Below are 23,833 nucleotides of genomic sequence, written 5' to 3'. Positions count from 1 at the left end.
CTCCAAATGCAAATAGCTAAACCAGCACAGAGTAATTGTCAAATTAGAGCCAGTTTAAGGATCAATTATAACTTGTGAATTTGAGATCATCAAGAATTGTGCTGAGATGACTGCAAATTCTAAACAAAACTCTGATTACTGTATTAATCTCAATACGGAATCCCAATAATTACATTTGATAAGAGAGGCTGGACACCGCACCAGTACAAATGAATGAACATTTACACCACAGGCACAGATATTAACAAGAATCCTGTCAAACTTTCTTCCCCCGGTTCCACATCATTGGGATCTGACACCTCCAGTGATGGATTCTAGCTATCTGTATAATAGCTATTAACTCCTTATGTTACAACTAGTGGGTCTCTTGATGCAGAGGTAGAATGAGAGGTTTAGGTTCAAGTCTCACTTGCTCCAGAGGTATATAATAACATCTCTGATCAGATTCATTCGATAAATAGGTTAATTTTTAAAAATGTTACAATTACTGAAAAGACTTTGTACAAACTAAATAAAAATAACTTTCAATTGCTGAGGCAGTATCAATCTTTGTATTTGTCAGCTTGGTTTATAAATGTTTTATCTTGCAACAATTTAGGTGCTTTAATATTGTTAAAAAATGTTATTACTCTAGCAAGAATTATGGATTACCTACAAAGAAACAATACAGACAGCCTATTGCAATATTTAGCAGAAATGGTGTGATGGTTCCTACCTTACTAATGAGAAAGTATGTTATTATAGTTAGTAAGAACACTATTGATATTTGACCTCTAAAATTGAAGGTTAATTCAGTCCGGTTTGATGGAATACAAGGATACTGTACTCTATTTGCTGACTATGGAGTTTTCATGTGTTTATGGGCAAGGTCTCATCACGGTTGCAATTTCAAACATGTCACATCTAACACAGGAATGTTAATAATACTAGCTATACCACTGTGAATTCTTCTATCCCCAGCCCAAACAGTCTGACCTCAGTAAGATCACAGCATAAGATACACATAAAAAGAATTACAGAAAAAAGAAATACAACACAGAAATAAGTGCAATTGTGAAGATAACAATAATAATCTATCCTGCTAAGAAGTTATGAAACCTCTAACATTAGATTAACTTCTGAAGTGAATTATGAGCTTTATAAATTGAAATTTGATTCTCGGTTAGTGTGGGGGAAATAAATGCTTAATATCTGTGTTCCATCCAGGAAAGTCTTTGACAAGATGGATGAATGGATTTTCCTTGAACTGTTCACTTTTCAGATAGCTTTTTAAATTTGATTGGTTTCACACAATGTAGGCATTTATTAGTACTAACTGTATTAATTAAGAGTTCACATATAAACAGATTAAAGGCTAGATAATCAATAAACATGTTATTAAGATAAAATGAATAAAGGGAAGAACTTTTACCTGAAGGTCAACAGAGAGAGTTAAACTCCTTCATTTGTGAGGATTGAAAACATTTTATATTAATTTCCTGCACTATATGACTTTGACATTCTAAACTTTATGCATGGAATTTCTGTGGAGTTTGGGTCAAAAGGAAGTGTGCTTGGAGTCTATTCTTAACCATTTCCTCTTATGGAGAGTGAGATTAGTGGCAAAAAACATGCCTGTTCACATCTTGGGATGCCGTTACCATTGACTTGCCAACAAGGCAAACGCAAACTGAAAAATTGAGTACCAAACTGTGGATCCTATTTTAGTGGGAAAGTTGTATTGTTTATCTGCACCTTGTACATTAATGGCATGAGCCACACAACACATTGTCTTGGGGAGAATGGTAGAACAGACGTTGACAATGTTCTCCAAAAGTATGCAGTGTCGACAAATTGTAATGTCAGTCAGAGCGTAAAGCAGATTTAATTGTAGTGTTCCCATTTTCAATCTTGCTGCTCCACCTAATGCTCTATCTTGTACATGCATTGCTGAATGTTGTTTAGCAGCTAAAGGCATGGCTCTGATCACTACAACTGGACTGCATTATCAGTGCGATCAAACTAAATGGGACAGCGATCTGATAGAGAATGGTTCTAGTGAATTCCAGCTCAATCATACCTCTGTAAAAGTAGAAATGATTAATAAGTGTTCATCAGTTTATGTATGATGTTTAGTCCTCATCTATCTGAGGCTCTGGAAACCTACTTGTGATAATTGTGCATGAAAGGGAGTTGGTGCAGATGCAGTAAACGACAAGCTACACAGAGGGAGGAGAGCATGGAACAGGGAAGAGGAGAGAGTAGATCAGAGAGAAAAGGGCTCACTGCAGAAGGCCTATTGATGCAGTGGCTTCGGGAAGCATTTTCCTTCTCTCCGCCTAAGTCAAGAGCACTGAATGCAATTTGGGCACTTGTACGAAGGGAGTGCTGATAGAACTCTGGCACCCCTTGCAACCAGACCTGCAATCTCAAAGACGGTGGCGCCAGAGGCTGTAATGATGACCATAACCCCCAACTTCTTTGGGCTGGGATCTTTTCAGACCTGGGTAGATGGCGCATGTAGCATCTCCCAGTTCACCATCCACTGCAGCATCAGAGAGGTGAAAGGTTTTCTTTTTGCCAAGATAAGGGAGCTCATTGTGTTCTCTCTGAACAGATGAAAGCAGTGGTGTGTCCTTCCCTATATTACAGGGTGCTATCAACTGGACACATATCTAAATGCTGAAATCTACCACAATATAACAGTTCATATTTGATGAACATGCAGTTAGTGTATGACTATTCTAGTCATACCTCAGGAATTCTACCAGCCAGTTTCCTGCTCCTTCAGTATTTCACCAACATCAAACACAGAGAATGGTTGCTAAGTGACATGAACTATATAACAGGTGAGGTGATGGCCTAGTGGTATTATTGCTGGAGTGTTAATCCAAAAATCCAGGTAATGTTCTGGGAACGTTGGTTCAAATCCTATCACAGGATTTGATATCACAGAATGGTAGAATTTGACTTCAATAAAAATCTGGAACTCAGAGCCTAATAATGACTGTGAATCCATTGCTAATTGTTGAAAAAACCCCATCTAGTTCACTAATGCCCTTTCGGGAAGGAAACTGCCTTCCATACCTGGTCTGGCCTCGAGAACCACAGCAATGTAGTTGACTCTTAACTGCCCCTGACCAATAAAAGTTAAGCAATAAATGCTGGCCTAGCCAGTGATGTCCTCATCCAATGAAAGACTTGTAGTTTGAAATGTAGTCACTGCTATAATATTAATGTTTAGCTCATGATTCAGCTTGGGAACCCAATCTCATGGCTTAGTATGTATGATGTGAGCAATTCTGGCATATAAAACAATATCGAGCAAATCACTGGGGTGAGTATACAGCGGCCCTTCAGCTCTCACCAAAGGCTTTAGTGTGGTTCATGGTGTATCTTCCATAAAGTGGTCATCATGATGGCACAGCCCATGTCAGGAAAAGGAGAGAATGTAGGAAAGTTATCAAGGAACAAAGGAGATTACAGAGACATGCATGAATTCTCGAATAGTTATAATGGGGAACTTTAATCATCTAAATTAAAGGCTGGCACAGTAGTCGTATAAAGGGCAGAGAGGAACCCAAGTTCCTAGAATATGTTCAGGAGAATTTTCTACAGCAGCATGTTGCCAGTTTGCTGACCACTGGTTCTTGGAAATGAGGGTGGAAAAAGTGGAACAGTGTAGGTAGGGGAACATTTAGGGACAGTGATCATTAAAGCATAAGGTTTAGATTGGTTATGGAAAAAGTACAAAGAATAACACAGAGAAAGAAAAAGTAACTGGAATGAAATCTACTTCAATGGGCTCAGAATGGTCTTGGGCCTGAGAACTGGAATCAGTGACTGGTGTGAAAAACAGGAACTGACCAATGTGTTAAATATACGAAGAAATTTGCTGATGCATATTCCAGGTGCAATCCTGCAAAGATGAATGATAGGACAAACAAATTTGTAGCTTCCTGGAAGACAAGATACAGAAATTAAGATAAAGTAGAAAAAGTGTTAAAACAGATGTGATGTGGATAATACAACTGAGAACCAGGCTGTTTATAGAAAGTACAGAGGGGCGTTGAATAAACAAGAGATACTGACATTCCTGCGGTGTTCTACTGGTATACAAAAAGCAAAGGGAGGTGTGGGTTCAAAAAGGAGCCAGATGAAGTGTATGCATGAAGTGGATGGAATGAGACCATAAGACCACAAGACATAGGAGTAGAAGTAAAGCTATTCGGCCTATTGAGTCCACTCTGCCATTTAATCATGGGTGATCGGCATTTCAACTTCACTTACCCGCATTCTCCCCGTAGCCCTTAATTCCGAATAACTGTAGTCTTAAATTGAGGTTTTTAAATTTGCTCTTATCAAGAAAGTAGCTTCTGCCCAGTTCATGGTTGAAAGGGATGGAATTCAGACCTGTCTGTTTGGCTGTCTGTCCTTAAAAGTGATATGGCACCAAAACCAAATAAGACATATTCAAGGATACTGAAGGAAACTAATGAGGTGGGGGATGGGAACCAAATGAGGAGGTTAGTGGACAGTAAGGAAATTGTAACTAAAACCTGTAAGGAACAAGATACTGAAGTTAATGTGACTAAGGGGAATAGTAGGCAAGGAGCAGATGATGAACGCAAAGGGACAGGTGGTCTGAGATACATTTGTTTTAATGCAAGAAGTGCAGTAGGTAAAGCAGATGAACTTAGGGCTTGGATTAGTACCTGAGAGTATGATGTTATTGCTATCACTGAGACTTTGGTTGAGGGAAGGGCATGATTGGCAACTAAATATCCCAGGATATAGTTGCTTCAGGCAGGATAGAGAGGGAGATAAAAGGGGTGGAGGAATTGCATTACTTGTCAGAGAGGATATCACAGCTGTGATGAAGGAGGACACTATGGGAGACTTGAGCAGTGAGGCAATATCGAGTTTTGAGAAGATTTGTAGCCCAGGTTGAGGTTTTGGATGTAGGTTTGCTCGCTGAGCTGGAAGGTTCTTTCCAGATGTTTCATCACCCTACTAGGTAACATCTTCAGTGGGCCTCAGGCAAAGCACTGCTGAAAATTCCTGCTTTGTATTTATATGTTTGGATTTCTTTGGGTTGATAATGTCATTTCCTGTGGTGAAGTCACTTCTTGTTCCTTTTCTCAGGGGGTGGTAGATGGGGTCTAACTTGATGTGTTTGTTGATAGAGTTCTGGTTGGAATGCCATGCTTCTAGGAATTCGCATGCATGTCTTTGTTTGGCGTCCTAGGATGGATGTGTTGTCCCAGTCGAAGTGGTGTTCTTCCTCATCCATATGATTAGATTACTTACAGTGTGGAAACAGGCTCTTCGGCCCAACAAGTCCACGCCGACCCGCCGAAGCGGAACTCACCCAGACCCATTCCCCTACATTTAACCCCTTCACCTAACACTAGGGGCAATTTAGCATGGCCAATTCACCTAACCTGCACATTTTTGGAGTGTGGAGAAAACCGGAGCACCCGGAGGAAACCCACGCAGACACGGGGATAAAGTACAAACTCCATACAGAGAGTCGCCTGAGGCGGGAACTGAACCCGGGTCTCTGGCGCTGTGAGGCAGCAGTGCTAACCACTGTGCCACCGTGCCGCCCAATGTAAGGATGCTAGTGAAAGAGGGTCATGTCTTTTTGTGGCGAGTTGGTGTTCGTGTATCCTGGTGGCTAGTTTTCTGCCTGTTTGTCCAATGTAGTGTTTGTTACAGTCCTTGCACGGTATTTTGTAAATGACATTAGTTTTGCTTGTTGTCTGTACAGGGTCTTTCAAGTTTATTAGCTGCTGTTTTAGAATGGTGGTGGGTTTGTGGGCTACCATGATGCCCAGGGGTCTGAGTAGTCTGGCAGTCATTTCTGAGATGTCTTTGATGTAGGGAAGAGTGGTTAGGGTTTCTGGACGTGTTTTGTCTGCTTGTTTGGTTTTGTTGCTGAGAAATCGGCGGATTGCGTTCATTGGGTACCCATTCTTTTATAACACAGTCTGGCGATTTCTTAGCAACAGACCCAAACAAGCAGACAAAACACGTCCAGAAACCCTAGCCACTCTCCCCTACATCAAAGACATCTCCAAAATGACTGCCAGACTACTCAGACCTCTTAGCATCATGGTAGCCCACAAACTCACCAACACACTAAAACAGCAGCTAATGAACTTGAAAGACCCTATACAGACAACAAGCAACACTAACATCATTTACAAAATACCGTGCAAGAACTGTAACAAACACTAGATTGGACAAACAGGCAGAAAACTAGCCACCAGGATACATGAACACCAACTAGCCACAAAAAGACATGACCATCTCTCACTAGTATCCTTACATATGGATGATGAAGGACACTACTTCGACTGGGACAACATATCCATCTTAGGACAAGCCAAACAAAGACATGCACGAGAATTCCTAGAAGCATGGCATTCCAACTGGAACTCTATCAACAAACACATCGAGTTAGACCCCATCTACCACCCCCTGAGAAAAGGAACAAGAAGTGACTTCACCACAGGAAATAACATCACCACTGGAAATGACATCACCCAAAGAAACCCAAACATATGAATACAAAGCAGGAATTTTCAGCAGTGCTTTGCCTGAGGCCCACTGAAGATGTTACCTAGTAGAGTGACAAAACATCTTGAAATGAACCTTCCAGCTCAGCAAGCAAACCTACATCTAAGTGAGGCAATATGGTAGAAGTCAGAAATAGGAAGGGTGTGGTAACAATGTTGGGGCTGGACTACAGACCTCCCAACGAGTGTGAGACAGAGGTTCCGATTGGTAAACAGATTTTGGAAAGATGTAGGAGCAACAGGATGGTGGTGATAGGAGATTTTAATTTGCCCAACATTGACTGGGATTCACTTAGTGTTAGAGGTCTAGATGAAGCAGAATTTGTAAGGAGCATTCAGGAGGCTTTTATAGAGTATTATGTATATAACTGAAGAGTGTGGTACTGGAAAAGCACAGCTGGTCAGGCAGCATCTGAAGAGCAGGAGAGTTGTGTTTCGAGCATAAGCTCTTCACCAGAAAGAGCTTCCTGATGAAGAACTGATGCTCGAAACGTCAATTCTTCTGCTCTTCGGATGCTGCCTGACCAGCTGTGCTTTTCCAGCACCACACTCTTCGACTCTGATCTCCAGCGTCTGCAGTCCTCACTTTCTCCCAGTATGTAAATAGTCCAACTCGGGAAGAGGCCATATTGGACCTGGTGGGGAATGAGCCTGCCCTGGTAGTTGAGGTTTCAGTAGGGGATTACTTTGGGAATAGTGATCACAATTCCATAAGTTTTGGAATACTCATGAACAAAGATGAGAGGGGTCCTAAAGGAAGAGTCCTAACATGGGAGAAGGCCAATGATAACAAAATTCAGCAGGAACTGGGGAATGTGGATTGGGAGCAGCTGTTTGAAGATAAGTCCACATTCAATATGTGGGAGGCTTTTAAAGGGAGTGATGGACAGACATGTCCTGTGAAAATGAGGGATAGAAATGGCAAGATTAGGGAACCATGGATGACAGGTGAAATTGTAAGATTAGCTAAGAGGAAAAAGGAAGCATACATAAGGTCTAGGCGACTGAAAACAGAGGAAGCTTTGGAAGAATATCGGGAATGTAGGACCAATCTGAATCGAGGTATTAAGAGGACTAAAAGGGTCATGAAATATCTTTAGCAAACAGGATTAAGGAAAATCCAAAAGCCCTTTATTCATATATAAGGAGGAAGAGGGTAACGAGAGAAAGGGTTGGCCCACTCAAGGACAAAGGAGGAAAGTTATGCATGGATTCAGAGAAAATAGGTGAGATTCTTAATGAGTACTTTGCGTCGGTATTCACCGAGGAAAGGGACATGACGGATGTTGAGATTCGGGATAGATGTTTGATTACTCCAGGTTAAGTCGACACAAGAAGGAAGGAAGTGTTGGATATTTTAAAAGGTATTAAGGTGGACAAGTCCTCAGGTCCGGATGGGATCTATCCAGGTTACTGAGGGAAGTGAGAGAGGAAATAGCTGGGGCTTTAACAGATATCTTTGCAGCATCCTTTAACATGGGTGAGGTCCCAGAGAATTGCTAATGTTGTCCCCTTGTTTAAGAAGGGTAGCAAGGATAATCCAGGTAATTATAGACCAGTGAGCCCAACATCAGTGGTAGGAAGCTGCTGGAGAAGATACTGAGGGATAGGATCTATTTACATTTGGAAGAGGGAAGTCATGTCTTCCCAACTTAATAGAATTATTTGAGGAAGTGACAAAGTTGACTGATGAGCGAAGGGCTGTAGATGTCATATACATGGATTTCAGTAAGGTGTTTGATAAGGTTCCCCATGGTAGGCTGATGAAGAAAGTGAAGTTGCATGGGGGCCTGGGTGTACTAGCTAGATGAATAGAGAACTGGCTGGGCAGAAGGAGACAGAGAGTAGTAGGGGAAGGGAGTTTCTTAAAATGGAGAACTGTGACCAGTGGTGTTCCACAAGGATCCATATTAGGACACCTGTTGTTTGTGATATACATAAAAGATCTGGAGGAAGATATAGGTGGTCTGATTAGCACGTTTGCAGATGACACTAAGTTTGGTGGAGTAGCAGATGCTGAAAGGGACTGTCAGAGAATGCAGTGGAATATAGATAGATTGGAGAATTGGGCAGGAAATAACAGATGGAATTCAATCTGGGCAAATGTGATGTGATGCATTTGGAAGATACAATTCAAAAGCGAACTATACGGTAAATGGAAAAACCCCAGGAAAATTGATGTAGAGGGAGATCTGGTTCATTGTACCCTGAAGGTGGCAACACAAGTCGATAGAGGGGTCAAGAAGGCATATGGCATGCTTTCCTTCATCGGACGGGGCACTGAGTACAAGAGTTGGCTGGTCATGTTACAGTTGTACTAGACTTTGGTTTGGCCACATTTGAAATACTGTATACAGTTCTGATTGCCACACTACCAAAAGGATGTGTATGCTTTGGAAAGGGTGAAAGGAGGTTCAAAAGAATGTTGCCTGGTATGGAGGGCACTAGCTATGAAGAGAGGGTGAGTAGATTAGAATTATTTTCATTAGAAAGATGGAGGTTGACGGGGGACCTGATTGAGTTCTGTAAAATCATGAGAGGTATAGTCAGGGTGGATAGCAAGAGGCTTTTTCCCCACAATGAAGGACTCAATTACTAGGGGTCATGAGTTCATGGTGAGAGGGGAAACGTTTATAGGAGATATGCGTGAAACGTGGGTGGTGGATGCCTGAAATGTGTTGCCAGCGAAGATGCTGGAGACAGGCACAATAACGTCATTTAAGATGTATCTAGACTGATACATGAATGGGCAGGGAGCAGTGGGATACAGATCCATAGACATTAGGTGACAGGTTCAGATAGAGGATCTGGATCAGCACAGGCTTGGAGGGCCAAAAGACCAATTCCTGTGCTGTAATTTGTTCTTTTCTTTGAAGTGACAATGGATGTTGCAAATACTCAGGCCAAAATATGCCATTCTTTCTCAGACTCGGGATTAGTGCCAGAAGATTGAAAAATTGCAAAAGTGGCAATCCTGTTCAAAATAAAAGCATAAACAAAAGACCAGCAATTACAGCTTCCTTGGTCCATGCCAAAATGCTTCATTAAATCTCCGTAGGCTTGCATATAACCACTTTGATAATGAAGAAGGAGGCAATTGAGATATTTCATGGGTTAATAAAAGATAAAAGAAGGATTAGAATGACCAGCATTAGTTATTGTAAAGTTAGTAAGACATCTGGACTAGATGAAATGCATCTGACTGTACGGAAGGAAATAAGGCAGGAATTGTGGATGTATTGACCATAAGCTTTCAATCCACATAAATACAGGATGATGCAAGAAGATGGGAAAAGTGCTGTGGTACACATTTGTGCACAAGGATCAACTAGCAGTGTAGTGGTCGTGTCATTTCTCTGGGTCAGAAGGTCTGGATTCAAGTCCCATCTGCTCCTCCAGCAATTGGTTGGGATCTGAAATATGCTTGAGAGAGTTGAGTGCAGATTCAGTTGTGACTTTTGAAAAAGGATTGAGTGAGCTTGGGAAATAACATGTCTGAAGTGGTACAGGGAAACCTTAAGGATGGAACTGGATGAATTGCTCTTGCAGAAGAGCTGGGACAAACTCGGAGAACTGAAATTACCTACTTATGTGCTCTCACCATTCCATAATTCTCTGCAATAATTACACTTTGAATGAAATAAACTAGCTGTTGTAGAATAATGGAGCACGCTCAAAGGGCAGAGTAGCCTACTCCTGTTCCTAGTTTCTCAGTCCATGTATGCATTTGGACACAGGGAAAGGATTTGGTTAATTTCTCCTATAGTTGGCGCATCCATTCACTCCATAAATAAAAGAAACACCTGCAATTCAAACCACAAAGCACTTTGCAGCCAATAAAATAGTTCTGCACTGTAGTCACTGTTATGTAGAAAATGAAGCAGCAGATCTCTCAAAAGCAATAACATAATATCAACTAGATATTCAACTTGTGATGTTACATTAAGGAATAGATGTATAACGGCACTACAGGTTAGATTCAATGCTCTTATTTGAAACAGTACCACAGGTCTCTTATATCCATGTGAGAGGACAGCTACAGAGTGCTTTAGTTTACTATCACATTCAAAAGAATGCCTCCAACAGTGAGCATTCCTTCACTATTGCACTAGAATGTCAACATTGATTTTGATCCTCAAGGCCTGGAGTGGTACTTGAACTTAAAACCTTCTGACCCAAAGTGACACTTCCACCCATTGAGTCATGGCAGATACTCAAAGATAAATATTCAACAAAGACTACTTAGGTTCACTTAGGTTCATTGATCTTTATGCAAATTGCTCCAGCTCCTTTATTCACAAAGGAGTCTGATGGATTCCAAGAAATAAGTGCCTCTGACTCTTCTGAGCAATTTCTTTTATAGTTTAGTAAGACCTTTGTAAAATCTCCTGACTCAACACATTCTACATTTCTTCCAGAATCTTCTAATTCCAACGGTCAAAGAAATTCACAGCACTGCATTCCTCTGCAACATTTTAAGCATGTAGAGTTGGGGAAGTCAGGACACTCCTCCTATTTACGACACTTGCTGCCATATTCTGGTAAATATTTTAAAGGTCCAGTGCTAGTGAGTGTTAGTGAGTGGATGAGAGTGTAGGCAAGTGGCTGAATCGATGAGTGGGTGAATGAGAGGAGAGCTAAGTAGGTGAGGTGCATTGATGGGTGAGGGTTGATAGGAGGGTCAGTGAGTGAGATAGGTAGGTAGATGAATGGGTAGGTGGGGCGGGTAGTTGAGTTTAGTCAGAGCAATCACTGAGTCAGGGGTTAGTGAAGTCAAATAGCAATTGGTTAAGGTCGGTATGGGATACATTGCATCAAGGGGCAGTCACATCAGGGTGGAAGGAGTGGTGGTATAGTTGGATCTGGTCAGAGGCTAAAAGAAAGCTAACTAGAAATATAAAAACAGATAGCAAGATTTTCTACAGATACATTAAAGAGAAAAGAAATAAATTCATCATTAGTCCTGTAGAAAGTGAGTCTGGAGGATTAATGGAAAGTAAGAAGGTGGCAGATGAATTGAATAGGTATTTTGCATAGTCTTCACTATAGATATTACAAGTAATATCACAAAAACATTGTAAATCAGGAAATGAAAGGGAACATTGAACTCAGAAAGATTGAGATCTCCAGGGAAGTGTTACTAAGCAACCTGTTGGAGCTGCAGCTGACAATTCATAGAATCCTTACAGTCCAGATAGAGACCATTTGGCCCATCAAGTCTTCACCAACCCTCTGCCCAGACCCAGCCACCGACCCTATCCCCACATTTACCATTGCTAACCCACCTAACTTGAAAATCCCTGTACACTATGGGCAATTTTAGCATGGCCAATTCATCTAACCTGCACATCATTGGACTGCAGGAGGAAACCAGAGCATCCAATGGAACCCACCCAAACACAAGGAGAATGTGCAAACTTCACATAGACAGTCGCCCAGGGCTGGAATTGACCTCAGGTCCCTGGTATTGTGAGGCAGCAGTGCTAATCACTGTGCCACCATGCACAAGTCCTTAATCCTGATGTATTTCATCCAAGGATCTTAAAATAAGTGATTTGTGATATGGATGCGCCAATGATTATACTTCTCTAAAATTTCCTAGATTGGTGAAAGTTATATCCCAAGTTATATCCCATTAGTGTTGAAGACTGCAAAATATAACTGTTTTCTTCAAAAAGGGAGGGAAATAAAACACAGGAAACTACAGGCCAGTTAGCTTAACATTTGTCATTGGTAAGATATTTAGAGCTTTTATTAAAGACGTCATAAAGGGCACTTATAAAAGTTCAAGGTAATCAAGTAGAGTCAACAAGATTTTGTTAAAGGAAATTATGTTTAACAAATTTACCAGAGTTCTTTGAGTAAGTAATGTGCTGCAGATAAGGAGGAAGCAATGACTGTATGGAACTTGATTTTCATTAGGTACTTGTTAAATTGTCACAAAGCTTATTGACATTGTTATTGATTAAACAATATAGGTGTAGGGATAACATAATGGTATGGACAGAAAATTGGCTGGCTGTAAGAAAAATGAAAAATAGGCACAAATGGGTTATTTTCTGGTTGGTAAGATGTAATAAATGGTGTGACACCAAGATTAGTGCTGGGACCTCAACTGCTGCTTCACAGTACCAACGACACAAGCTTAATTCCAGGCTCAGGTGACTGTCTGTGTGGAGTTTGTACATTCTTCCTGTGCCCGTGTGGGCTTCCTCTGGGTGCTCTGGTTTCCTTCCAGAGTCCAAAGATGTGCAAATTAGGTGGATTGGCCACGTTAAATTGTCCTGTAGTGTCTAAGGGTTTGCAGGCTAGTTGGATTAGCCATGGGAAATGCAGGGTTACAAGGATAGGGTGGAGGGGCTGGGTATTGGTGGGATGCTCTTCATCGGGGGGGGGAGTGGCAGTATGGGCTCAATTGGCTGAATGGCCTGCTTCTACATTGTCAGGATTCTATGAAAACCAACCATGCTGGAAAAATGCAGCAATACTGAAGTGTTTCAACATTTACCATAAGTTGTGCATCTAATATAATCTGTTTGTCCTATCAGACAGTCTACCTTGAATACCATGTGGATCATCATTTTGAGACCAATCTTGCCCGGATATTTTCCTGCAGTGTTATGTGGTGACAAATTAAACAGGTTGGCTCCGGTTTCCGTACAGAGAGCGTGGACCAGCATTTTCTTTCCGACTCCAGATGGTCCTGCCAACAGCAAAGATTTCACCAATGGAGCTTTCTCATGGACAGCTTGAGAACCTGCAACAGGAATACAGGGAATCAAACTGGGACTCCCACAAGAATTTACTTGTGATACAAAACCATATCCTGCTTTCTAAAAGGTAAAGATCTGGTGAAACCTGAAAAAGATTGTTATTTTACAGAATTGTTGGTGAGAATCTGTACTGTTGGCAGGTGAAATCTGGAACAAGAGACCATAATCTTGAAAGTGGAACTAAACTGAAGTGCACAGGAGTTTCTCACAAAAGATAAAGATGCCTTGACAATTCATAGCGTTTCAAGACTGGGGTTAATTGATATTTCATGAATTTATATAAGACTGCAACTATACCACAGATAAATAATAGATGCAGTTTGGTTGCCTTAGTATAGAAAGGATGATAAAGCCATTAAAATGAACAGTCGGCTCCCCAGGATGAAGTTAAGGATAAGAAACAAGTTATGAGAACAGGGTTGGTGTACCTTGTCCACTGTCTGGAAAGAAAAGAATATTGATCAGAGATATAGGAGAGGTTTGACAACATTTGATAAACAAAATAACAAAAGGTTACCATGTACTGTCCCCTAGCTAATGAATAAGTACACCTCATGTCCAACAGCACTTGGTGGAAGCACTGAGGTTGAAAAGTGAACAAAATGTACCTGTGCGGGGACTTCAAAGTCTCCTCTATGTTGCATACACACATAGGGAAGTGTAATTTTTCACTCCGTTATGGAGTCAAGGGGCTTGATTGTGTATTCCCGTTTGATGGTTTTGGAAATATAATTGGTGATCTTGCATGCCATCCTTGGGCCTATTAACCTATTAACAGCTATATATGGGGAATGTGATGGCCATGGGTGTGGGTGGGATGAGGGGGGAGGTTGCACAGTTAACATCCTTTACAGATCCTGTAAATCCATCTAAAGCGCTCCACCCTCTAAAAAATCATTCTTCCTTTAACCCCACCCTACAAAGCCTCTGGAACCCAGTCCTGGACCCCCACTACTGAGAAGTCAATATTGGGTCTCCTTGGGAATGCCTGTAGTTCCAAAAATGGCCAGCTGACTTTACTAGTATTAACAGCGTGCCAGCCATCAGATTAGCTGACAACTCTTAAGGGAGGGCTTCCTCCTGACAGAGGGAAGAAGTCCCATCTTAAAGCAATTATTACTGCTACCAAGTCAGGACAATGGAGGAGTTCTCTTCCCTGCAAGCCCCCAGCTCCTGATTTTTTGTTGTCTCTTAGAACCTGAAGGTCTTGATCTCCATCTTAGGTTTTTGTCCACACTCCTATATTCATCAAAAGATCCTGTCAGTTGATTAAAGTGTATCAGATGAACCCATGCTGAATTAACCTGTACAACAATACAGTATTGCAATGGAATTGCACAACTATTAAAACTTTGTACAGTGGTGGACTAAATCTGTATATAGTACACCAGATGCTGCAGCACTATTTATCAGGGATGCTTTGGGAGTTCACATGAGACTACTTCTTGAATCTCAGCTGAGATAGCAGTTCACAGACTATAATTGGATTTGATGAGGAAAAGTAACTATTGTCAACACATTTAGATTTTGGGAGATAATGCAATTAGCTATGGCTGTGATGTCCTCACTCATGAAACAATGTTACATGGAGTGTTTACATCATCTTAATATTTCATGTAACATTGTAATAATTGAGATGACTTTTGATAAGTTTTCTTATCTTTAGAAGTGTTCCATTGTTGGAAAGACTTAGCAACAGTCGGACTAAACATGAAGTAAAATGTCAGGCATCTCAGATATTTAATTGGTTTTTTAAATATAACAATCAATGAGCATGAGAACTCTGTCTTCTTCCATTTGAGATAGCTGGCATTCCCACTGGAAACAGCAGGAAGTTCGACTTTGAAATCTGAATGATTTAATAAATGGTCTTTTCCCAGGCCACTCTATCTCCCAAGGGACTTAACTGCATTGCTACGTCGAAAATGCAAGCTTCCTGTTCTCGTGGTAAACTGGTTTACCTTAGCAAATACTTATTGAATGCTCAGCAAACAACAGTCTTATTAAATAAAATGCTTTGTTAATAATGTGAGATTAAAACAGAATGAAATTCCCTTTCCTTAAAAATAAAAGATTACCTGGAGTGACAAAGTATGTTTTGTGCTGGATGGAGTTGAACTCCTTTAATTTTGTTAGAGCTATCTTCCAGAGAAGCAAAGTACATTTCATCACACTCCTGCTTTGTGGCTTCAAATAGGTGGGCAGGCTTTCCTGAGTCAGGAATTAAGATGCTCACCACAGAATTCCTAGCCTCTGTTAATGCCATAGCAATTAAATGTGGATTCAGTTTACCTAGCAGTCAGTGATAACTGCCAGGACATTGATGCAGGTGGTTTCGGCAATGCTGTTCAATGTTAAGGGGAGATGGTTGGATTCTCTCTTATTGGGGATGCTATTTTTGATTCATCTGCCAAGCCTTGATGTTGTCTATGTCTTGCTGCATGTGGGCTTGGACTGTTTCAGCATCTAAGTCATACACTGTGCAATCATCAGTGATTTTACTAATTGTACTAATCAAATGCATTTCAGTTTTCCAATTCCATTGTTTATTCAAATTCTCTCTTCCTTCTACCACACTATTTATCATACTTTTTGGACTGCCTGATGTAATTTTTTTTCAAATTTGCCAATCAGCTTCTACTCCATAGAATGTTCCCTCCCCTAACATTTTATTTATTCTCTGTTCATGTCCCTTTGATTATACTCATGACTTTCCTGCCTCAGTTTTTGCAATTATGTGACAAGCTCTGTCATTTTCCATTCAAAACTATAATACTACAAATTATTTTCTTCTTTTCTTCACCTCAGCATGGACATGGCAAGGCATCTTCTTGGCCCAGCCCGGCCTGTGCCGCCTCTTGGCAGCACATGGCGGTCTCTCGGCCGGAGTGGCAGTGTCTTGGCTCGGCATGGCGGTACTGCAGCCCAGTGCTTTAAAGATAGCGTCTTTAATACCCATGAACGCTTCTATCTATAAGAACAAGGTCAGCGGATACATGGGAACACCATCACCTTCCTCTCCAAGCCGGGGGAAGTATGTTGGCTTATATTAACAGGGGGGTTGAGTTTAAGAGCCATGAGGTTATGCTGCAGCTCCACAAAGCCCTGGTTAGACCACAATTGGAATATTATGTTCAGTTCTGGTCGCCTCATTATTGGAAGGATGTGGAAGCTTAAGAGAAGGTGCAGAGGAGATTTACCAGGATGCTGCCTAGACAGGAGGGCATGTCTTATGAAGAAAGGTTGAGGAAGGTTGGGCTTTTCTCATTGCAGCAAAGAAGGATGAGAGGCGATTTGGTAGAGAGTTACAAGATGATGAGGAGCATAGATAGAGAGGATAGCCAGAGATTTTAGGATAAAGGGTCGGCACAACATCGAGGAGGGCCTGTACTGTGCTATGTTCTATGTTCTAAGCCCCTCACTATCCTGACTTGAAAACATATTGCCATTCCTTCACTGTCATTGTGTCAAAATCTTGAAATTCCCTTCCTAAGGGTATTGTGGGTCAGCCTACAGCACATAAACGGCAGCTGTTCAGGAAGGTAGCTCATCACCACCTTCTCAAGGGCAAGTTGGGACAGAGAATAAATGCTGGCAAGCCAGTAATGTCCATATCCCATTAGTGACTAAAATAAATTCCATCCACTATAGTTTACCCATTCAACTAGTCTATTAATCTCCCTATAATGACATGGGGTAAACCCTCCTGCTTAATTTAAACCAGCAACACAGAAAAAATTTATCCCATGCAATAATCTGTGAAAATTCAAGAGGCCAAGAACTATTTAAAGTAAAAATTAACAACTTTATTTCTTAAAGTATAACAGAGAATAATTAACTCACAACTATTTACACCTCCTTTCTCTAACCTAGCTTTACCTTCCCTTCTATAATACTAGTCTGATAAAACTCCCAATTAAGATTTGCAGGAAAATTCAAATTTTAAAACCAGCCAGTGGTCGAATCATCTTTTTATCTTTGTCGGTAGATTGGCTCTCCAGGTCAGTGTTGAGGATTTTTTTTCTGTGCAAACTCCTTCTCTGGACAGGTACCTCTCAGAGTTCTGACTAGCAGTCTGCAGCTGTTGGTCTGGTGGCAGCTCTCCTCCCAACTGTTCAGTTTTCCCCGGTCTTATATTCCAAAGCATCAGATTGTGTCATTGGCTTTTAAGATTGTCAATATACGCAATTCAAACTTGATCGGAATTTAGTACTTTATAGGGTATAATTAAACTGATTGGCCTTAAACAAATCTGTTTTGTCATTTCCAGGCAACTCCCTACCCCAGTAGCTGGAGCACATGTTACATTGTGTCTTTTTGTTTAGATTATTTAGATTAGATTACATTACATTACAGTGTGGAAACAGGCCCTTTGGCCCAACAAGTCCACACCGACCCGCCGAAGCGCAACCCACCCACACCCCTACATTTACCCATTACCTAACACTACCGCCAATTTAGCATGGCCAATTCACCTAACCTGCACATCTTTGGACTGTGGGCGGAAACCGGAGCACCCGGAGGAAACCCACGCAGACACAGGGAGAATGTGCAAACTCCACACAGTCAGTCGCCTGAGGCAGGAATTGAACCCGGTCTCAGGCGCTGTGAGGCAGCAGTGCTAACCACTGTGCCACCGTGCCGCCCGTCTTATTGAGAACACTTGGTGCTGTCACTGCTAGCTTTTACTCCCTTAAAAGTACAGTACACCCACATCTTCATAACAATCCCTTTATAATTTTAGGCTATTATCTACCTTGTCTGCAATGCCATGGAACTTTGTGTCATCAATGCAATGCAGTGCTGTCTGTTGAGCATGCCCATCTGCTTTCTGAGAATCATCTACTACCGGCTAAACTGAAATAATTTTTTCAATTTGCACCTGAATCACTCAATTTCCCAAGAAAAGTGGAAGAAAAATTGACGTTCAAAAAGCTAACCCTGCTTTCACAGCTCACAAAATGATCCTGGCTGAATAAATATATAATCTTTTTGAGGCATCAAAAGAAAATAGGAAGATGGATTTTTTTTTTTTAAATGGCGTACTGTTTTCTTTGCTTCAATGGGCGAGCCATAATGGTTGACTGTTCCTTAAATAATTAAGAACAGATGACAAATAGTGATCTGGACAATGAAAATAATACTCATACCCCCTGCTGCACCTTTAATGTAATTTAATACTGAGTGACTCTTAAAAGTGAAGGTTGACAATTTGACATGCATAAGAGGCTAGATTGCCGAATGTTGAACATATTAGTTAACACTGCTCTCCAGGGAGTTGGGATAGCCTCTAGTCCAAAAGGCACCTTCTGTGCCATAATGACTCTGTAACTCTATTTTATTTTGTTTTGTGCACAAGCATCTGATGACAGTGGCAGATATTGTTCAGTTGGAAGCACTCTTGACACTGAGTCAGAAAATTTCAGATTTAAGTCCCATTCTTGAATCTGAGCACAAACTTTCAGGCTAACATTCCATGTGATACCAAGGGAGGACTGCATTGCCAAAGTACCATATTTTAGATGGTACTTTAGATGCCCTCTCAGGTGGGTATAAAATGGAACTATTTCAAAGACTAGCAGGTGAGTTATTTATCCGTCACTGACTATCTACCACCTCTCCCAAAACAAATCAGCCATTTTCTCATTGTTGTTTAGGAGAATGACTATTTACAAATTAGCTGCTGCATTTCCTCCATTAAAACAGTTTCTACATCAGAGAAAGACTTAATTGGCAATAAAGCACTTTGAGAGGACCAGTGACTATGAAAGGTGTTGCAAAACCTTTTTCTCTTCCTTTTCAACAGATTAGAAACACTATGGAAGTTTTCTCCATTTAGAAATGGAGTATATTGTTCCAATTCTCATGTCTAGGCTCTTACCCAATGGCAGAATCCCATAGAGTGAAATCAGCTGCCTCACATCTGAGAGGGAAGGCATTGGTTCGATATCAGTTTGCCGTAGTGTGGTTCCCAGATAGTTGTACTCACCTGTGTATGAAAAGCAAAAGTAATCAAACATAAAAATCAATCAAGTCAATCTTTTTTTTTTTATTTTTATGAGGGTACTAATCTCCGCTTAAATTCTTGATTGAGGGATTTGATGGTTTTGTTTCATAGTATAGTTGGACCTACATTGAAGTTTAGTTCAGATTGATGGAATAAACATCTCTTTCTCTGTTGGCTCATGTAATAACAGAGTTAAGTAACATTCTCAGGCAAACAGAAAGAACTTGATTGTGTCTAAAACGTTGTGTTCCTTGAAGACAGCAACTTCAAGAGAGATTTATTCTGTATCAGATCAAGATAGGCTTGAACTGAGAATTCCTGACTGGATAGAATTGAAATGGTTTTATTCTCTGTCCACTCAAATATATCCTTTCAGTTGATTTGTTCCATCATTATAGAGATTGCTTTACATTGGTTTTAAACAATGATACATCTGACTTGGGCATGCTTGACAGGGCCTTGGAGAGGAAATTTCTCTTATACCTCAGTCAAACTGTGTTTTGAAATACATGTTGCTGAAAATAATGATTTTTTAAAAATGAACAAGTGCTCCATACAGGTATTCATCACCTAAATGAATATCAATCATGTGTCTAATACAGTAAACTCAAAATCGAGGTGATGTAATTTGATCATATTATTAAGATGTGATTTCTCACAGGGAGCAACAAGAGTTACAAACAATCCACTTCTGGTAGTGAAGCAATGCACTATCACAAAATCGATTTCTCTACAACACAGCAACAAATAAAACATTTGCCCTTGGTTCAAGATAGATTAGGGGTGGAAATACATAATGTGGCTTTCATTGAGGAACTAATCGAATCCGGCAATCTCTTTCTTATGCCAATTTCTAAATCCACACAAGTTGTGATCTTGTCAGTAATTTTATTTCTTCAATGCTTTTTTCAATTAAGTACTCAGCCAGGCCAAGGAAAGTTAAAAATCACACAACACCAGGTTATAGTCCAACAGGTTTAATTGGAAGCACACTAGCTTTCGGAGCGTCGCTCCTTCATCAGGTGATTGTGGAGGGCTCAATCCTAACACACAGAATTTATAGCAAAAATTTACAGTGTGATGTAACTGAAATTGTACATTGACAAATTGATTGTCTGATGATTCTTTCATCTGTTTGAATACCATGGTAGTTTCACTTCTTCGATGTGTAAATCACAAAACATTTTTTAAAAGTTGCATTCTCAGATTAGCGGTTAACAATGTTAACAATGGGTGACAGGCAGCAGCAAAAAGTGGCCGAGCAGAGGCTGATAGCTAAGTTTAGTACCCATAGGGAGGGCCTCAACTGGGACCTTGGGTTCATGTCACATTACAGGTGAAAACCATTGCACTATACACATACACAGATACTCCTACACACACACACATACTCATGTACACACATACACACGGACACACATATACACAGATGCGCGCACACACCCTTACAGACACACACACCCTTACAGATTCACACACTCCCACACTCACACATGCACCCCCTCACAGACTTAAGACACTCTACACGCACACATACACTTTCTCACACTCACAACCCCCAACCCAGAAAGACAGACAGACAGACACACATACACGCACACACACACGCACACACACAAAGACCCACATGCACACATATATGTTGTGGGGTGAATTTGCACTTGCAGGGTTACATTGGACTTTGCTCAAAAACTGCATGAATTTATGTAAAACTCTGTTATCACACTTTTTAGATTAGAATCAATCTAAACATCATGGCATAGACAGAGAACACAGGGGGCTAACACCTTCAACATATTGTCTAGCTATCACCCATTGTTGACAGCTAACCTGAGAAGGTTTTGTGATATACACATGAAAGAAGTGAAACTATAATGGTATTAAAACAGATGAAAGACTCAACAGACAATCAATTTTTCAAAGTATAATTTCAGTTACATCACACTGTAAATTTTTGCTATAAATTCTGTGTGTTAGGATTGAGCCCACCACTATCACCTGATGAAGGAGCGATGCTCCGAAAGCTAGTGTGCTTCCAATTAAACCTGTTGGACTATAACCTGGTGTTGTGTGATTTTTAACTTTGTACACCCCAGTCCAACACCAGCATCTCCAAATCAGGCCAAGGAAACAATGACTACTAGTACTTTGGCAGTTCAATGACGAATATTGGCAAAAGAAGTCAAGACAAAATTTTAAGAGCAGTAAATATTACCAACTGAACCATTTTGACCAATTATTTGTTTAAAAAAACATATTGCCTCTGTGCCATCAAAAAATGTTTCTCAGAAATGTTATTTAAAGTTGTCCTGAGTCTAATGTTTTTTTTTCCATTCAAAATACAGCCCAGAATTTTGTTTCCATTCAAAATCGCTGTACTTGCATGTAGAATTGTGACATCCTTTTCTGATGATAAAATAAATTGCTTCTACCGATTTTCCAACTCAGAACTGGGCCTTCCCCAAATTTCTATGCATGAGTTTGCTCTTTCCTCAGTCATCTCTAGTTCCTTCATCATTCTATACATTAATATCCTCATTTGTAAAGCAATGTCAAATTTCCTGGATTTAAGTAAAGGTACACTAAAGATGAATTAGAAATATAAGGTCCAGTGATGACAGGATCAGCTGAGATAGATAGAACACAAGAGATTTTGAGCTTGAAAACTGCAAATAATTTGAGTCAATGTTGACCAGAAGGGGTCATTTGAAGTCTTTAGTATCTCCTTATTAACTATAGAATTAACAGTTACCTTCAATATGATGGAAGAGTGAGATGGATTAAAGTATGTGAACATTCTTGATATTCTGAAAGTATCTGGCAAAGTAATCGCTACCTGTATGATCCAAGACTTCGGATGGAATCTAGGCCTGGACGTAAGTGGGAATTCCCCTTGGATGTGTGGTGGCCAGTAATTAGCAATACACACAATTGAGAGGCCTAGCCAGTTGTGAGGAGGGGCAGGCAGACAGTCACTGACTGTGCCATTGCCTCAAAATAGCCTACTGTCCAGACACATTTAAATGGCACTGAGACAACATGCACTCTCTTCGAGCCAGCAATGTCATTTTGTCTGTCTGAAAGGAGGAATTTAAACTTGAACCGTTCCAGCCCTCTTCCCAACTACTACACTTGAAAGCCCCCATTACAACTCTCATCTCTCTCTGTACATGCCCTCACACCCACCCCAAGCCAGGAGAAAAGAGTATAAAATTTATGTACCTTCTTTTTGTTGGATCCCCAGTTCTATAGACCGTGATTGTGAGGCATTAGGACTACAGACACCCCTGGCCTCTGCAGCTACAAGCATCACCCCACATCTTCTTTCAGTCATACCCAACCTTCCATCTATTATCTTTGATTCACCCTTTAGCAGCCTTGATTCAACTTTGGTTCCCTCAGTTCTTCCAGAATCACTATTGAAATACTCCCAATAATCCTTGATCAATCCTTCTCAAGTTTATGCTGCCTTCAGTAAAGACTGACTCTCTCTACAATCTAACTCCCTTCACTGTCAGACATGACCTGCTTTCAGTCCCTTGGACAATCATTCCCCAGCATCCCCGGACAGAAACCACCTAAGCTCCATGCAACATCTCAGCCTATTTTTCCTGGGCCCAATAAGGATTTCCATGGAAGAAAAACAGTCCCTACTCACTCCAAATTCACCAGGAAGACTATCTTGCCTGCTGCATATCATTTTTAAGCAGCCATCAATCTGAAAGTCTATGTTGCATATTTTCTGGCAAATGAATTGCAAAGATACAATTTAATCTGGCGAGTATGACATTTTAATATTTTGGAAAATCACAATCTGCCACCAAAATATTTCCCAAGTTTTATCTAACTAATGGGAAGTTGATCTTTCACTTTTCACAGGGTTAAATGCCCCATTTGCCGAACTTTCTGCTCCCAGGAACTTTACTAGATTCCAGCCCTTGAGAATGTTTGGAATGTAACTGTCATAAGGCTTCCTCTTCCTTCAAGGTACTGAGTAATACATTAAAATAGGTTGTAACCAATTTTTAAACATATGAAAGACGCATAAATATATATTAAAAAAGATTCCTGAGCTATCCATAGGCTGCCCTGAACCTGCTGGAACAGACCAACCTATTCAGTTTATATATATCAATTGCAAAAGTAGAAAGATTTTCTCCATACCTATAAAATCAGAGAGTCGCACATTTCTTGGTCGTATGAGTAGACCTTCACGTATTAATTCTTCATAGAGGGAATTAATTGTCCTATGTAAATTCAAGATTAACTTTTAGTATATACAGTCTCTGTTTCTACTATGATTCAGGTCTCTGTGTTCATTGATCACATATTGGCCATTGCTCCCCTGATGTTTTATGTACTCAGGAAAGTGCAACTTGACCAATTTATAGGGTATACATGTTGATATGATGTGCTGAATGGTTTCGTTCTGTACACTGCCATTATACACGGATGCTTTAATGCAGTTGCAGCTCTTTTCCCATACTGGC

The 23,833-nt window shown here is 40.5% G+C and overlaps 1 protein-coding gene across 5 annotated transcripts in view; it reads right to left on the bottom strand.

Moving 5' to 3' along the window:
- drc11 (dynein regulatory complex subunit 11) overlaps positions 1–23,833 on the bottom strand; it is a 164,865-nt gene that overhangs the window by 24,230 nt on the left and 116,802 nt on the right. For all 5 annotated transcript variants that reach the window (XR_015757595.1, XM_087988764.1, XM_043693070.2 and 2 more), the window contains 3 exons: positions 23,508–23,590; positions 19,218–19,325; positions 13,121–13,320 (listed from right to left, as the gene is read on the bottom strand). Coding sequence is in view for 4 of the 5 variants with exons in the window: in XM_087988764.1 (XP_087844890.1) it covers positions 13,121–13,320; positions 19,218–19,325; positions 23,508–23,590 (391 nt within the window). In the remaining variant the exon portion in view is untranslated. The remainder of the gene's footprint in view (positions 1–13,120; positions 13,321–19,217; positions 19,326–23,507; positions 23,591–23,833) is intronic.

The sequence above is a fragment of the Chiloscyllium plagiosum genome, unplaced genomic scaffold (genome assembly GCF_037043375.1).
Source record: "Chiloscyllium plagiosum isolate Xiang-an unplaced genomic scaffold, Cpla_swu_hap1 HiC_scaffold_7, whole genome shotgun sequence".
Classification (NCBI taxonomy): domain Eukaryota; kingdom Metazoa; phylum Chordata; class Chondrichthyes; order Orectolobiformes; family Hemiscylliidae; genus Chiloscyllium; species Chiloscyllium plagiosum.
Note: the sequence above shows the minus strand (reverse complement) of the source record. Positions and strands in the feature narration are given on the sequence as shown.